At 49.4% G+C, this 17,713-nt stretch overlaps 2 protein-coding genes across 2 annotated transcripts; one reads left to right on the top strand and one right to left on the bottom strand.

Annotated features, from left to right (window-relative positions):
• Positions 1-2,794: 2,794 nt before the first annotated feature.
• EI90DRAFT_3016275 (peptidase S8/S53 domain-containing protein) lies at positions 2,795-4,201 on the bottom strand (the record flags this gene model as incomplete). Its single annotated transcript, XM_039056970.1, has 4 exons — positions 2,795-3,493; positions 3,559-3,875; positions 3,925-4,028; positions 4,080-4,201. 4 exons carry the CDS (start codon positions 4,199-4,201, stop codon positions 2,795-2,797), a joined length of 1,242 nt encoding a protein of 413 aa, XP_038916332.1.
• A 4,222-nt stretch (positions 4,202-8,423) lies between these two features.
• EI90DRAFT_2920011 (uncharacterized protein) lies at positions 8,424-8,921 on the top strand (the record flags this gene model as incomplete). Its single annotated transcript, XM_039054723.1, has 1 exon — positions 8,424-8,921. One exon carries the CDS (start codon positions 8,424-8,426, stop codon positions 8,919-8,921), a length of 498 nt encoding a protein of 165 aa, XP_038916333.1.
• Between the last annotated feature and the right edge of the window lie 8,792 nt (positions 8,922-17,713).

Below are 17,713 nucleotides of genomic sequence, written 5' to 3' on the forward strand. Positions count from 1 at the left end.
GCACTGTGCTGCTGCTGCCACCCCTTCTGAGCCATCCCTGACAGGAATGCCATGGTAGGTCTGAAATCCATGACTATCATAACCTCACAATGGCTGAGCCAATTGGCCTGAAACTGTCAGGGCCCAGCCTCGGACTCGGAGGCTCCCTGACCTCAACCCCCATCTGACCTATCCTCACACTATGCGGGGCATGAGATGTATAGTAAAAGGAAATAGAATATGTACACTTGCCTATGTGGGGCATGAGATGAGAAGAAGGGTAAAGGTCTCATCTCCCTGCATGGTTGCTATATAAAGGAATGGGTCACATGCCCACAACTATACAGCTCCTAGAGTTGTGTAGTGTGACCTGGAGGGAACATCCAGGTGGCAGTGCCCAGTGAGCATGGGAACATTCTGGGGGAGCTGCTCACTCAGAAAGTTCCCACGCTATCCTGTGCACATGGATACACAACACAGAAAGGTGACAACTGTCAGAGACCAGATTCGAGACGAAGGAATGTCTCTGTAGTGGAGGGCTTCGGCCTCAGCGACTTCTGCCAAGAGCGCTGTGCCTAGTGACATGTCCGTGCCCTAACTTACTGACTGGCAATTAGAACCTAGGGGGGGTAACTCTAGTTGATTTTACTACTGGGGTGTAACCTATGTACAAGTGGGATATATATATGGTTACAGCAGAGATGGTTCCGCAATTGGCGGAGCCGAACAGAGCGGAGCTAACGGGGTTTAAACATTAGCCGACTGAATATTACCGACGAGTCGGTTCGTGGGGTTAGCGGAAAGGCAGGCGATAACCCAGAAACGGAAAGGAGGGATAGGCCCGAAGGTGGGCTCTGCAGGGCAGGCGAGTGTATTGCCCAGCAGAGGTGGGGGTGCGCTAGCAGACGTCGGAGCTGTCCGGAAGTCCTGGGGGCTCCGTACTTAGGGAGGCATAGGTAATAAATTGAAATGAGGGGGTGGTGACCATCGAGGGGTACCGAGAGGATTGCGGAATACGGGGGCTCTGAGGTTAGTGAGGGAGGAGCGGAGTTGGACCGGAGGGATCGGAGGAACCGGAAGTCAATGGCCGGGGATGGATATGACAACAACAAGGCAACAGTGAAGGAATGGAAGGAAGGGAGTGGTTGGGGAGTCTGGGGCACCCTGGTGCTGAACCCTGACAGAAACTTTGTGTACTGCTAGAATCTGATTTTATATATTTTCCATGTAAGTTTTATTATGTGTTTCTAAAATGGATCTTTCGTGAACATCAGCTTTCCCTGAGCTTTGACTTTAGTGCTGTTTAACCATTAGGTGAATATCTCCATAATGTGTGAATCTTTTTCTGTGAATTTTTGCGTCCATTGAGAATCGATTTCTCTCTTTCCAATAAACTATTAAACTTGTCTCGGTCATTACTGGTTGTCCTTTGCACTTGATTTTGAATGTCATCCTTGTTTTCAATGGATTTCAGCTCTTTCTCCATTGTCTATCAGTAGTTATTCCTGAAATTACTTTTATTGAGTTTATGTATAAATCATCTACATTCTTATTATAAACACAACACCGATTTTTGCATTAGTTCCTTCAGAACCTTTGTTCTGTGGTACTTTCAGCCTTGCCTGAGTGTGCAGATGTGGGAAGTGCTTTCTGCAGAGGCACACTGGCTAATTTCTCAGTCAAATCTTATCTGATTGACTTCATTCTTGCATTAAATTCTCCTGAGCATTCTGTCTTATTGATGCTAAGCTCAAAATATTTTCTATGTTTGCATTTGTTGGATGAATTAAACTTCATTAAAAAAATCGTTAAAATTCGTTAAAATTCAAACTCTTCTATCTTTTCATTTCTACTTGTTGTACAGGGGTTTGTATTATTATGACATATTTCCATCATGTTGTTTCATGGAGTGACTGTTATTTCTCCTACAGTGCTATGCTGGGACCCAACCCCACCCTGTCAGGGCACACCCCACCTGACCCCGCGCCGCGCCGCCCTACTCTGCTTCCCCACTATCACCCTTTGTCTCTTTTCCATCTTTCTTTCTATTTCCTTCTATGGTCGACTTCCCCTTCTCTATGTATTACTAACACACCTAACCCCACTCCCCCGATCGCCATGCCCACCACACGCATTCCCACTCACAGAGCAGCACACCTCCGGGATCTCCCACGGAGATACCCAGGGGAGTGCGGCTGTGTGTGGGGATGACGTGGCTCCTCCCACATGACCCTGACCGCATGTATATAATAGCACCTGGGGTGGGAACAGAAGAAGCAGCCTTCTTCTCAACTTCCCACTTCAGGTAAGTACTGTAGCTTCCCCCTTTTTAATGATGACCAACTTCCCACTTCAGACCAAGTGGTCGGGGACGCTCACCCCGCAACGGGACCGTCACTATGCATAGCCGACACCTGTCCCATCAAGTCCCTCGCGCCAGGACCTTGCCGCTTTCGGAGCTGTCCCTGACACACCCCTTCTGAGCTGTCCCTGACACTAACACCTTTCTCTCAGAATTCTTGTACATATCTGAGGTGAGAGTTATATAGATTTAACTAGTATTCTATTATGTCTCTCTGACTATCTACATGCTGACACAGATCTTATGTGTCATAGGTACAGTCCAATTTTAGAACTATTATATGCATCTGAATCGGTGCCATAGCCTTTATCTTTAAATGGAAGTGCATTCTCCAACATCTCTTTCATTTCATCCATTCAATGCATTTGGGACATCGACAATTTCTAATATGAGTACAAGAAATGGGCTGAGGAAAAGATTGTGAAGGTAGGTAGCATGTGTGTCTTCCTCAAGTCACCACCACATTGTTGCCAACAAGCCCGGAGTATCTGAGCCCGGTGGCTGGCCTGTAACTACATCCCTGGCATGCTCCCGCAATGCCTCCCTCAGCTCAGCAGGTGACATCCAACCATATCGACGTAAAATGCAGGCTAACATGGACACAACCCATGCAGTAGCTGGTGCAGTGCCACTAAGTGTCATCAATGCATCCAGACCAGGGCCATTCCAAGCACTTTGAATGTTGATACCTGGGGCAAAAACACTGATGACCTTTCCATAGTTGGAGTGGGAGATTACGTATTGGTGTGTTGCTGCACTGGCACTGACAGCCCCAACAGTGATAGCTCCAATTACATTTGCAGGACCGAATTGTCCTGCATCCACACCATGATCCCCTGCACAAACTACAACGTGCAACCCCAAATTGATGACCCAGCTGACAGCTTCGTTAATGGCAAGATAATCAAGAAAGTGGCAGCATATCATAATGATGGGAGAACCCCTCTGTTGTGGAGCGACCGACTCAATGCTATCGGTGTAAACCCACTCAATGCCTTCAATTAGGTCGGAGGCAGCTACCTCATCGTCCTCTGTGATCTTCACAACCCTAAGGTTGGCCAACGATGGCAAGCTAAAACCTTCTCCCACTGCCTTTGCTGCAATATATGTGCCAGCACCAAAAGTGTCCACCCCATGGGTACCAGTTACAGTCTGCACATAAAAGCAGGTATGAGTGATGATATATGGTGGAGAGTGCATAAAGAGATACTACGCACATGACCCCAGCTAAACTGTGCTTCATCAGATACAAAGCATATGTGGTGAAGGTTGGCTCCACTATCTAGTGAATAAACAGTGACTATACGCCCATCGGCACGTTCTTTGAGTTCAACCAGATTATCCTCCATTTTAATCCCATCATTGTCATGCTCTGTCGCATCCCTCTCATGGTGGTCATAGCCATGGAGGTCATAGCCATGGAGGTCATAGCCAATGGAAGTTGTGCCATCAGCTTCAACATAGCTAACTTCAGGGCAAATGAGGATGCGAGCAAGGGATGTTCCAGTTGCATGTGCAGAGTAGCCATTCAGCACTATGAAAGTCAGCATATTGTGGGGGGAAATTCTCTGATATCAACTTACTTCCATACCGGTGAGTAATTGAAAATTCTGACCCAGGGCTCCGGGCAGATATCTGAGTAATACTCTTGATATGGTCCTCCATATTTGTACTGGATTTCAGCATACTAAAGTAGTGAGTCAGCCAGTGTTATGCTATGCCTGTGTGTGGGACATACACAATGTACGAGTCAGGCTTTACTGGACCCTTTGGCATCCTGATACGAACAGAGGCAGCAAGAGCCATTGGTGTAGTGGAAGTGAATATAATGATGAGAATAACCACAGTTGAGAACTTCATTGCTGTAGCCAACAGGTGGGTTGAGAAGAATAGGGGAATAAGAACTGACAGCAAGCTGGAAGGATGTGCAAAGAGCCATACAAATAGTTTCTCAGCACAATATACAACCAGATGGCAAACAGGCTGGTTCTGAGAGACTGGTGTGAGTGTGAGGAATATCGATATTGCTAGCATAATTGCCCTGATGTGACACTTTGATGACAGCACACAGCTGATCAGAAGATAATAAGGACAAAATCGGAATGTGGGACAACCTTTCTTCAGCTCCTATCTTGCCTAGACCATGCAATCATGGTAGATATTATCTCACTGCATCATTTTTCTTGCTGTACAGATTGATTGGGGGCAATAAGTCATGAAAACCGGCACCATGCTCTGATTAGTTATTGAGTGCTCTAGAGAAGTGTGGTTGCCTTGCTACAAAGCCTATCAGGAAAACCCCTGTTGGAAGTGCAGTGCAACCCACATGCTGTGATCTACATGTGACAATTCCATCAAATGATCATGCTTTCTGTTACTTCGGACTTGTCTGCATCAGACATGTGGAGATATCCATTTATTTCAATTTTATTTCTTTTCCTCAGTTCTCACAGTTATCATGCTTGAGGCTGAGACAGACTATTCATTATCACTGAAACTCCAATCAGGTCTAGACCACAACAATCACACATTTGATTGAGCCAATTGGGTTTATGCACATAATTGATGTGATTGTACATACTTCACTTTTTCACAAAATCAAGTCCAGTTGGGGTTCTGAGTACATTGAGCCCCATGAGATGATTACTGTACTGGCATGACCAACAACCAGTCCTGTGTCACATGAGGACCTTGGAGCCTCTGGCAACTCCTGGAGGCCATGGGAACTGGTTATTGGTCATGCCAGTAAAGTATGGCTCCTAGGGGATTGGATCAGATCAGATCCAGATCAGGATATGTGGATATGTGAATCAAGTTGATATGCTCCAAAATTGCAGTTCATTGGAATGTCCTTGATGAGAGCTTTATAACAATATTAAATTCGTCCATATTGGTGGAAATACTGTGCTGGCATGACTGCCTACCTGGTCATGTGAAACTGCTGGAAGAAGTTTAGGATTGTAGTGAGCCACAACCCAGTGTGATGCATGACACTTGACCTGTCTCATTCACAGGGCATTGCCAACAATGGAGATATAGTACTCATATTAATAATATTGTGTATATTGACAGTGGACACAGCCACAAGTAGGGGTGCCATGGTTCTGTTCAGTTTGGTTCTGGAGTGATTTTTTGAGAACAAGAACTGTGAGGTCTCAGGGGGGTCACTGTCAGGGATGGTACAGGAGAGGCAGGGGTGGCAGCGTAGCCCCTGGCGCTAGTGGCCCGGGCAGCGGCAGAGTAGCGGGAATGTATAGGGGATGGCCCTCACTCAGGCTCGCATCCCTGTCTGGCTTCTTAGGCTGAAGCAGTAGTGATTGTTATTAGGATGAAAGACTAAAGTAAGACACTTGCCTGAAGCAGTAGTGAGAAGAAGGCTGCTTCTTCAGTTCTGCTTCGGCTCAGTTTATATACAGGTGGGAACGGGTCATGTGGGGGGTGCCACGTCAGCCCGGGTGGAGCCGGGTTATCACGGATGGCTCCGTGGGCGATCCTGAGTGTCAGAGGGGAGAAGTACAAATGAAGATGGGTGGCATGTCCGGCGGCACAGTATCCACATGGAGTACTTGGCGCCGGATGCGTCCGTGCTACATGGGTAAGGGGAGAGGTCATCTGTCATATCCCGGAATCCCGACCCCGCGCTCTCCCACCACATCACACCTTCCTAACAACTTCATCATCCCCTACACCATAACCCCCCACTCCCCAGGTCACCTTCCTCCTTTACTGTCTCAGCTCCGGCCTGGTTGTGGCACACCTTACCTTGGCCACTCCCATCCCGGAAGCTCAGTCCCGAGTGGGAACATTTGGAGACTCCGGATTTGCTCTGATCTCCAACGAATCTCTGACATCCTGTGACATACCCCTAAACCATTCCCCCACCCATTTCATTTATTGGAGTCACCCAACATCCTTCGGATATGTAACTCTGCCTTCGCAGCTACCCACATCCTTTGGTGACCCCACTCACGTCATCACTTATTAGTCACCTTCCATTTATAGCACAACTATCTTCTTCTTTCCATTCAGTCGGCTAACCCCCTCTTACCCATTTCTTGTTCCCATTCATCCTCCGGCCCCCCACCCCGCCCTCCTTGACCCAACACGTTGGTTCCCCGTTAAGGATATCATTCAGCACCTTTCGGTGTTTTCCATTATCATTCAGACTTTGACTAAAGTCCTTCCCATTCCTCCATATATAAATACTTGTAGATTAGAACCTGTAGTTTTCCCCAGTTCTAATCTCGACTAAAATGTTACCCCAAGTCCCTCTGAGTGAATCCTGACCCCTTTCTACAAGATACCTCAGACACATGAAATACAAGGACTAACTGAGATGTAACGGAGGCACAGCGCTCCCTCCAAGTCACTGAGGCTGTGTCCTTCTTAGAGCCTCTTGTACCACCCAGCAGACCCAGGCTTCCTGGAGAAGCTTCGGTCCACTACCGGAGCTCTCAGATCCCCTCTAGTTGAGCCCCACCTGCACTCGGACTCACGCATTTTCCCCTATGTTTGGGGTTTTTGACATTGTCTGTATAAAGAAGGAAAGGAAAGAAGAGAGGGAAAGAGGGAAGACAAAGGAGAAAGGGAGAGAGGGAGAAGGAAAGCGGAGCAACAGGAGGGTGCGGTGCAGAGCAGAGTGGCATGCCCTGACAGTCACTCAGCACACCAAACTGTAAGTGTTACAATGGTGTGTATTTTATGGTAGTGTTATGTGGTACCAGAAGGTGTCACTTGGTCACGTGACTACCAAAAATACAACCTGGTGTTACAGAGTGGGGTTTCAGGAAACCTACTCTGACCCATTCTTATAGATGAGTGCATAGGTTTGTCAACCTCATGGGAGCTGGGTGTCAGGGCCCGGCCTCGGACTCAGAGGCTCCCTGACTTCAACCCCCATCTGGCCTGTCCTCACACTATGTGGGGCATGAGATGAGAAGAAGGGTAAAGGTCTCCTCTTCCTGCATGGTTGCTATATAAAGGAATGGGTCACATGCCCACAACTATACAGCTCCTAGAGTTGTGTAGTGTGACCTGGAGGGAACATCCAGGTGGCAGTGCCCAGTAAGTGTGGGAACATTCTGGGTGAGCTGCTTGCTCAGAAAGTTCCCACGCTATCCCATGCATGCATGTACACAACACACAAAGGCAACAACAAGGCAACAATCAAAGAACAAAAAGGGGGTAAAGTAGGTGGGGAGTCTGGGGCACCCTAAGGCAGGGTGCTGAACCCTGACACTGGGCAATACAATCTCTGAGGCTGTGGTTGTATTGCCTGAAGTTACATCAGTATGTGAAGAACATGTTGATCCATGTTGTGGGAATTGATTAGCCAAATAGTGCATTTTGTCTGAGAAACTCATGGAACATGCCTGATAGGGAGATGTATGTATCAAGAGACAGTGAGGATCATGAACCAAGTGGAGAACATATGTCTCAGGGCATACCCCACCTGACCCTGCACCACCCTGCCCTACTCCGCTTCCCCTGCCATCACCCCCCACTCTGTTAGAACTGGGCGAGGGCAGACGATTCCGGAGGGGAACTGGAGACTTAGCAAGGAGGGACCTTGGCCTCAGCGACTCAAGGGGAGCACTGTGCCATTGCTGTTTGTCCATTTGGTCCTTAATTTCAGAAGCAGTGAGCAGGAAGTCTCTAGGGGGCATTTCTGGTCGATTTTAGACTGAGGGTCCAAAGCGAGTATGTACAAGCACCTGGGAGATGAAAGCACAAGGAAATCAAAGGGGGTCCAAATCAGAACAAAGGCATCCAAACGGAGACAAAGGGATGACAGAAGTGGAGCAGTACTGAAGGTCATGGGTTAGACTCTGTGGTACATCCAAAAGGAGGTAGGGAGGGCAAATCCCAGAGGGAAGGGAAGTAGGACTCCAGAAGTCAGGTTCAGAGTTCCGGGAGCCCGGAGCAGAGACCAGGATTGTACGGATATGACAGTTCTCAGGATCCCAAAATGACGTCACAAACAATTGAGGTTCCCCACAGTTATGCTGAGATGTGGCAGAGCAAGGTTGCTGAAATATGTGAACCCAAACGGAATTTTCGGGCTTCAAAAGGCAAAGGAAACATGGGTAGCAGCAAGGATGATCTTTCCAAGCAAAACCATGTCACCCCAGGGCTCAACCTGACAGAGAGCACATATGATGGCTGTGAAGGCTCATTCACAGCTGCCGATGGGGAGCGCCAGAAGGCATCCAAGAAGTACTTCGATGAAATGGGCATTATGTCTGCTGTCTGTCGTCACGGCCTACCATTATTCTACATCAGCGTTTGGACTCCAGGGGAACAACAGTTCTACATACTTTCATTACTCGGGAAGCTTATAGAGCATCTCCCTTCGTTGTGGACCATTGGGTGCCTGTATGACATTGGTTGCCAGACTGATCGTGCACTTCACAAGTGGAACATTGCACCTGAGTGGTGGTCACGTCTGGTGTGGGGCATCTCTATCTTTCACACCTATGGACATCAATGGGCTTGTCAGCTATGGTATCACCCTCAGAAGGATCGTGTCTGGGGTCTTTCGGATGGTGAAGTGTGTGAGCATTTTTGGAGTGAACTGTGACAGCTCATACCAAGTCTTTGGGTTGTGGGGTACCACTGTCATCTCTTTGTGCTTGACATGCAGATGAGCCATATCACTGATACGAAGTGTAAGGAGAGGTGAAGGACATTAAAGTGCAAGAGGTGCAACAGTCAAATGGAAGAACGTATGAAATATGAAAAGAGAGGGTCTCACCTTCAGCCCGCAGTGGCCCAAGCCATGTTAAGCAACCTGCAAAGTGGGGGACCCAACATCAACCGAGAGGAGAGAGATTGATAAGGTAGGCGACTCACAGAAGTCATCACTATCACGGTAGATTCTGGTCAATTCAGTTATGTGGCTGTGTGTGGCTGTGACGGCAAAAATCTTTGGGGTCAGTTGTGACCTGAAGTTTTTTGCCTGCTCTTTGCCTCATCTCTCCATTGTGTAGCAGTTGCACAAGCTATGTGAGCTAGTGGTGGGGCTTAAAAAGCCTGCACCAGGGTTTCTTGCCAGCTCTGACCAGCCATTCCGTTCGCACATGATTAGAAGCTCTAATGAATTGTGGCTAGATTGAATAGACCTTCCATAAATGGAAAGTGCACATGTTCTCACTGCAGTGTCAGAGACTAGAATATTGTCAGAGTCAGGCAGACTGTCAGAAGATGGACTGAAGATGGGTGGTTTCTGTCTGAGTTGAGGTCGGAGGTGATGCAGAGGTCTATTGGAGTGCACATGTGGATATGCGGGCGGGAATATGCGGTGCATCCGGAAGCGCTGTTCAAGGTTAGCAAAGTGGGATCGCGGCCTCAGCGACTCAAGTGGAGCGCTGTGCCCTGAGCTTGACATTTGGGGGAGATCCCGTATTTACAGACTGACACTTACAGTGGACTTCAAACAAGACTTGTGGGTGGAGCAGACCTGCAGGAGGAGTGCAGACTCTGCGAGCATGGACTCAGAGGGGGGGGGGGGTACTCTAGTTGATTTCAGACTGAGGTCCCCAAAAGTATTTACAGGATATAAATAGCAGGAGGGAAACACAGAAGGGCCGGTCAGTCCGGCACAGTCCGGTGCAGAAATAAGCAGGGATTGTCAAACTGAATGAAGGACAAGAGCCCGGGAAATGGGAGGCAATGAAACAAAGCAAAAGCAGATCATGTCATATCCATCCCCGGCCATCAACTTCCACTCCCTCCGATCCCTCCAGTCTACCTCCTCTCCTTCTTCACTAACCTCGGAGCTCCCATATTCCGTAAATCACTGTCAGGGCACACCTGCCTGACCCGGGTCCACCCGGACCCACCCAGCCACACCACACCCGCTCCCCACTGTCCATCCCTCTCCCTCCTCCTCCCTCCCTCTCTTCCCCTTTGTTTTCCCTCTTCCTTCCCCTTTCTTTATTTCATTCTTCTCATCTTCCTCTTCCTGTTTATTTCTTTCTATCTACACGGACCACCTTCCTTTGTATCGATGTACTATTGACCCATCCGGCCCACACACCCCGGATGGCTTCCCGCTGTGCCCAGCACGCGCGCATGCAGTGGACACTCTCGGGATCCCCCACAGGGACACCCGGATGCCTGCGGCTGCCTCCGAGGATGACGTGGCACTCGTCATGTGACTCAAGCCGCATGTACATAAATGTACCTGAAGTGGGAACCGAAGAAGTAACCTTCTTCTCACATTCTCCACTTCCGGTAAGTAGTATAGTGTTCCCCTTTAATAATAATAACACATTCTCCACTTCAGTCTGAGTGGCCAGGGACCATTGTCCCGGATCGGGCCTGCCAGTACGCATGCCTGCTCCACACCCCGCGACGGCCTCAGTGCCGGACATTACCCCCAGGCCCTCTTGACCCTGGACACGTCCCTGACAATCACCTCGGTACCTCTCGATGGTCACCACCCCCTCTTTTCAATTTATTACCTACGCCTCTTTAAGTATGGAGCCCCGAAGGCTTCCGGACAGCTCCGACGTCCGCTAGCGCACTCCCACCTCTGCTGGGCAATACACTCACTTGCCCTGCAAGCCTACCTTCAGGCCTATCCCTCCTTTCCATTTCTGGGTTATCACCTGCCATCCTGCTAACCCCGTAACCTGACTCATCAGTAATATTCAATCAGCTAATGTCTAACCCCGTTAGCTCCGCTCCGCTCAGCTCTGCCATTTGCAGGCCTGCTCTCGTTGTAACCATATATATACTCCACTTATACATAGGTTACACCTCAGTAATAAAATCGACTAGAGTTTACCCCTTTCAGTTCTGGTTGCCAGTTTAGTAAGTTAGGGCATGGACGTGTTACTTGGCACAGCGCTCCTGGCACAAGTCACTGAGGCCGAAGCCCTCCGTCATGGAGACACCCCCTCGTCTCAACCTGGTCTCTGACAGATCAAGTGCCAATATTCGCAAGTTAAGTGAATGAATGGATGAACAATATAGGCACTCAGCAAAGAATGAATGGTATGCTGCCGAGTGACAAAAATGGCCAGAGGGGAAAAGCGGAGGTCAGTGCATGGCGCTGATACAAGTCCGCAAATAAGCAGGGTCGGTGCGGTGCTGACACAAGTCCGCAAACAGAGGTTGATCTGTCAGCACTGTCACACAAGGTGTCATATCCATGCATACCCGATCCCGACCCGACTCCTGGACCTCCATCTTCACCACCTCCGGAGTCCTACCCTACCGCTGTCTGTTCCGATATTCACCTTTGGTCCTGACACCACACCTCCTCTCCCCCCTCATGTCACTCCCACTCCTCCATCCTTCTCCTGTCCTATCTCCGTCCACTCCGATACTCACCTCGGACCGAACATCACTCCTCTCACCACCCTCCTCCTACTCCTCCACTTCCTCCTCACAACACCTCCACCCTTCCATCATTCTCCTACCCTTCGCCCATCCGCTCCGATACTCACCTTCAGACCTGACACCTTTCCTCTCCTCCACTCCTCTCCCCTTTTGTCTTTTGTCCCTCTTCCCTCTGGCCCTCTTCCACCGACCTTCCACCAAGTTATGACCTTCCGCTGCTGTCCCGTACCTTGTACCCAGACACCGCTTGTACCTTCTCTCCAAGACTCCGTCATAGTTCCTACCTCGGACTTTGACCCCACCTCAGCTTTAGTCCATTGCATTGGTGACCTCATACTACGTAAACACCATTGCCAATATTCCTCGGACTTTCAACCCCACCTCCATTACCTCTGTAAGCTCCACAACCTCTGAGCTCCATGGATCATCTTCAGCACTTTCGCCGCTGCAAGAGGGCTAGCGGCTCTCTATGCCGACTAAGCTCGTGGGGCCAAACTCTCCTAAACTCCTACTTTCTCTCTAGACTTCGCTTGACTCTCGATCCTTAAACTCCGTGTGGGTTCTCCGGGATTTCCGCAAGGTCCGGGCTCAGCGTCCACTACTCACTCGTTGTGAGCTAGACAGCTGCCCTTATTCCTACTGTTGGAATTCCACTCACTCACTCCAACTCTAGCGCGTCCTAGCACCTTAGAGAATTTGGGGGAGGGGAGAACTTCTATTCCAAAAATCCGGTATGTACAGGATTATAAGAAATAATTATTTTTAGAAATAATAGATGGTGAATATTGGTACCATATGGCACCTGGGTACCTTATTAGGCGAAATAATAAAAAGGGTAACAGTAACAATAAAAGAATATCAATCAATAACTGAAATGATGGCAAAATATGAAAATAAAAGAAAATAAGCGATATCTCAATGGATTTGCGGAATTAAGAGCCTAAATTGGAAATGTAGCCGGAGATAACTCTCACGCAGCCAATGAGCATTTTTACCAATTACTAGACGCCATGGGAACGAGTGAGGCTGGAATTCTGGGTTGCCGCTTGAGATTCCCACGCCCGCACATGCCCGTGACCTGCTGTGCCTAACTTGCCCAACATTGAACTCCGTCAATTCTCCACCGATTGGGACGTTCTTGATATCGTCAGAATCGTACGAATTAGGACTATTTTTAGATACCGAATCCGTATCGAGTTGTCGCATGAATGGAAGGGGTTTTCTAATCGTAGAAGCGGGTATCCGAGCCGGCTCTGTGCGTGGGCGATTATCCCGCCTACACCGCTTGTAATGTATCTTTCGCGTTTCCCCATCATCCCTATTTGGACTGCTGCTTCTTCCCATTCTAGCCAGTTAGTCATCATCCCCACTTCCCCTCATCCTCCTGCCCCTCTGGGCTTTGCCCTCCTTATCTCCTTTCGGATGTACCACAGGTTCAGCCCTATGACCTTCGGTACCACTCTGCTTCTGTCTTCCCTTTGTTCCCGTTCGGATGCCTTCATTCCGATTCGGATCCCCTTTGTTTCCTTGTGCTTTCGCCCCCTCCATATATATATCGGCGCTTGTACATACTCGTTTTAGGCCTTAGTCTAAAATCGACCTGAAATGCCCCCTAGAGACTTCCTGCTCGCCTCCTATGAAATTAAGGACCAAATGGACAAACAGCAATGGCACAGCGCTCTGCTTGAGTCGCTGAGGCCAAGGTCCCTCCTTGCTAAGTCTCCAGTTCCCCTCCGGAATCGTCTGCCCTCACCCAGTTCTAACACAAGGACAGCATGAAGGCCAACAGAGGTACAGAGGGGAGTGGGAGTGTTGGCCTGACCAGAGGTGTCAAGGGCAACCAGAAGTGGCCAGAGGGTGCAGAGATGGGCAGAGGGCATGGAAGTGGCCAGAGGGTGCGGAATGCACGGAAGCGGGGCATGGCTGTGACCACATAGTGGGAAGCAATGAGTGAGGCCCACAAGGCGGGCATAGGAACTGGAGGGACTGAATGCTGGGAGTGCCAAGGGCTTGGGAACTGGAGGTAAGGTCGGAATGCCGGCAGGGTCTAGGTTCTGATTGTTGGCCAAGTCTCACGCGATAAGGCAGGGGCCAGACATCAGGTTGGGGGCTGGTTAGGATGGGTTTCGGGTCAGCGGATTCACCTATCAGCATTGATTCGCTGCTGACAGAGCCCCAGGATTTGTTGGTCGTGACATGCAGCAAAAGTTTCAATGTGACTCAGATGGAAAGTGGAAATCTGGCAAATAGAAACATATCGGAGGCTTAGTGAATTCAATAGAAAAAATCATGTTTTATTTTGAACTGAGAGCATATTATAAAAAAATAAAACCAGGGAGTTGTAGAATAGGTCCTCCTGTACCACCTCTTGGATTTATTTAATGCCCTAGGTGACTGTGGCAAGGATGAAAGTTGATATGGGCAAATGACCATATTTGCTTCTGGATAGTGATGACTTCTGTAAGTCGCCTACCTTAGTGGTAGCAGTAGTTGCTGTGGTCATGGTTGCTGTAGTAGTAGTCATCATCATCATAGTGGTGGTTGCCATGGTCATGGTTGCAGTAGTCATCATGGTCATAGTGATAGCAGTAGTAGTCGTGGTAGTCATAGTAGTAGCCAGTGAGTGTCAGGGTTCAGCACCCTGCCCTAGGTGCCCTGGACTCCCCAACCACTCTCTTCCCCCCATTTGTTCATTGTTGCCCTGTTGTTGCTTCTGTGTGTTGTGTATCTGCATGCATGGGATAGCGTGGGAACTTTCTGAGTGAGCAGCTTGCCCAGAATGTTCCCACGGGTCACAGCCACAATTCTGGCTGAGCAACTCACCCAGAATGTTCCCACACACTGCCACCTGGATGTTCCCTCCAGGTCACACTACACAACTCTAGGAGCTGTATAGTTGTGGGCATGTGACCCATTCCTTTATATAGCAACCATGCGGGGAGATGAGACCTTTACCCTTCTTCTCATCTCATGCCCCACATATGTCAAGAAGATGTTCCTTGGATAGGTCCGATCGCTATCCAGGCGACGCTGTTGGGTGGAGCTCGGTGTTCTGGGTTGTCCAACTGTGGGTCAGAGACAGACCGGAGGTGGGGTGGAGCTCCGAGGGTGATGGGGTGTTGAAGGGACTCGGCTTCAGTGACTCGGAATGGAGCGCTGTGCCTGGTACATTCTCGTTGTCCCCAATTTGTCAGGGGAGCTAGCGATGGAGGAACTGAGGCCACCAGCAGAGGGGGGCCGGAAGCCCCCCCCCTCACTACTTAATGAAGGAGGCGTTAGCGAGGGTCAATTGTTCGTCACACGATTCTTTTGGGTTTTATACCAAGGCATCTCTAGGAGCACCTGTTACTCAGTTCCTTGGAGCAGCAGACGAGTGGGATGCGATAGACATCCTGGAGGAGGTTTTGGAGGGCTCAACACTGTTTATATTATAACTGGGGGAAGCTATTTACTAGAGGGGTATGCGTGTACATATAGTGGAAACAATTGGATCCGAAGGTAAACAAAGGTTACCAAGGGGAAGGGGAAGTAAATAGAAAAGAATCCTCAAGACAAATAAGGAATAGGCAAAAAGCCTGAATTACGTCTGAGGTTTGTGGAGTGAGAGAATTAAAAGCCAACTGAATGGAAAGGTCTGGAAACGTCTATGAACAAGCAGGGAACTACAGAGAAAAGGTGTCCGGAAAGGTCCGGAGCCCGGAAGTTGTAGTCTGGAAGATTGGGGTTGTAGAAAATATCAAATGATAAAACAATAAAGATTATCAAGACTGGAGGTAAAATAGGAATGGGGAGGTGCCGGAAGTGAGGAGGTACTGGAGGTGCAGAGACTGGAGGTAGGAAGGAGGGTGGATAGGCAAGTTGAGATTTATCAACAACGAGCAAGCACATCTCCTTTGAACAAGGGGTCCAAGGAGGTGGAGGTATGGTGGTGGAGGTCTGGAGGTGATGCAGACATAGATGGGAGGCAGAGCGGGAGAGAGTCGAAGGAGGAGGTAGTCCTAGGGCCGTTGGCATCAACTGGAGGCAGCTGTCATATCCATACAATCCCAACCTCTGCTCCGGGCTCCCGGAACCCCGAAACGAACTCCGGAGCCCTACTTCCCTTCCGTCACCTTCTCCTTGCCGACTCCCAAGAGGTTATCCCACCTCCAGCTCCAACACCACCTTCGGTCCAACTCCGGAACATTCCGGGTCCAACCCCAACCTCGACACCTTCCAGATGAGTATGCAACACCTATGCTCCTGACTCCGGACCTCTGCTCCGGAATCCCGTTTGCGTCTCTGTCTCCGGAACCTCCGGTCTTAGCTCCGACCTCGGACTTTGACCCCACCTCCACTTATACCCATTGTATTGGTTAGCTCATTCCATTTAATTATGTTTGCCAATATTCCGGAGTTTAACCTCCGAGTTCGGACTTTCCGGACTTACTCCGGACCTTGCAACTATTGCATTGTCCATTTCAATTCCGCTATTCTCCCTCATTCCTATTTGGGCTGCTGCTTCCTATCTATTCAGTCAGCTAGCCATTCCCCACTCCCAACCTCCTTCCTTCCTCCTTGGGCCTTGGCCCTTCATTCCTCCTTTGGGAAACACCATTGAGTCAAACACTTGACCCTCGGTGTTGTTCCTCTTTCCATCTCCCTTTGTCTCCTTTCGTCCTACCCTTGTTCCTTTTGATTCCGGACCCCTCCTTATATACAATGTACCTAGTAACTTGTAACCTCAGTCCGAAATCGACATGAATTCCCCCAAGAGACTTTCCCTCTGCTAGATCCGAAATTAGGGACCCCCAGGACAACCAGCAATGGCACAGCGCTCCACCTGAGTCGCTGAGGCCGAGGTCCTTCCATGCTAAGTCTCCGATTCCACTCCGGAGTCGTCTGAATCCGCCCATTCTAACAGTTCATCAGAATGACTAGGGTATGGATGTGCACTTATGAATGGCTCTGTACATATAATACTAACTAGAAGCCTCCTCATCTAAGCCCTGGGCTCGCTTATCTAACAATTTCTCCAGTCGATCACTCGATCGTTCATCTAACATGTTGTCACGTCAATGTCACGAATCCACCCAGGGAATGTCTGAAGCACTACCCAGGCAGGTGTGTCTGATGGAGCTCAAGGTTCTGGGTCGTCCAATGGTGGGTCAGAGACAGACCAGAGGTCGGGCAGAGCTCTGAGGGTGATGGGGTGTTGGCTTCAGTGACTCGGAATGGAGTGCTGCACTCATTACGTCCTCATTGTCCCCAATTTGTCAGGGGGGCTGGTGATGGAGGAACAGAGGCTGCCAGTGGAAGGGGGCCAGAAGCCCCCCCTCACTACTTAATGATGAAGGCATTAGCGAGGGTCAATCATTTGTCACACAATTCATTGGGTATTATACCAAGGCACCTTTAGATGCATCTGTCACTCAGTTCATATTTGTCAGGGCCCAGCCTCGGACTCGGAGGCTCCCTGACCTCAACCCCCATCTGGCCTGTCCTCACACTATGCAGGGCATGAGATGAGAAGAAGGGTAAAGGTCTCATCTCCCTGCATGGTTGCTATATAAAGGAATGGGTCACATGCCCACAACTATACAGCTCCTAGAGTTGTGTAGTGTGACCCGGAGGGAACACCCAGGTGGCAGTGCCCAGTAAGCATGGGAACATTCTGGGCGAGTTGCTCACTCAGAAAGTTCCCATGCCATCCCATGCACATGTGTACACAACACACAAAGGCAACAACGAGGCAACAATCAAAGAATAAAGGGGGTAAAGTAGGTGGGGAGTCCGGGGCACCCTAAGGCAGGGTGCTGAACCCTGACAATATTATAACTGGGGGGACTATTTACTAGAGGGGTACGTGCGTACATATAGTAGATGTCATATCCGTGCATACCCAACCCCGACCCGACCCCGACCCGACTTCCGGACCTCCACCCTCTTCACCTCCGGAGTCATAACCTACCGCTGCCGTTCTGATACTCACCTTCGGTCCTGGCAACACACCTCCTCCTTACCTCTCCGACCCTATCTCCGTCC

The sequence above is a fragment of the Cantharellus anzutake genome (assembly GCF_015039405.1).
Source record: "Cantharellus anzutake strain C23 chromosome Unknown EI90scaffold_22, whole genome shotgun sequence".
In the NCBI taxonomy this organism is placed as follows: domain Eukaryota; kingdom Fungi; phylum Basidiomycota; class Agaricomycetes; order Cantharellales; family Hydnaceae; genus Cantharellus; species Cantharellus anzutake.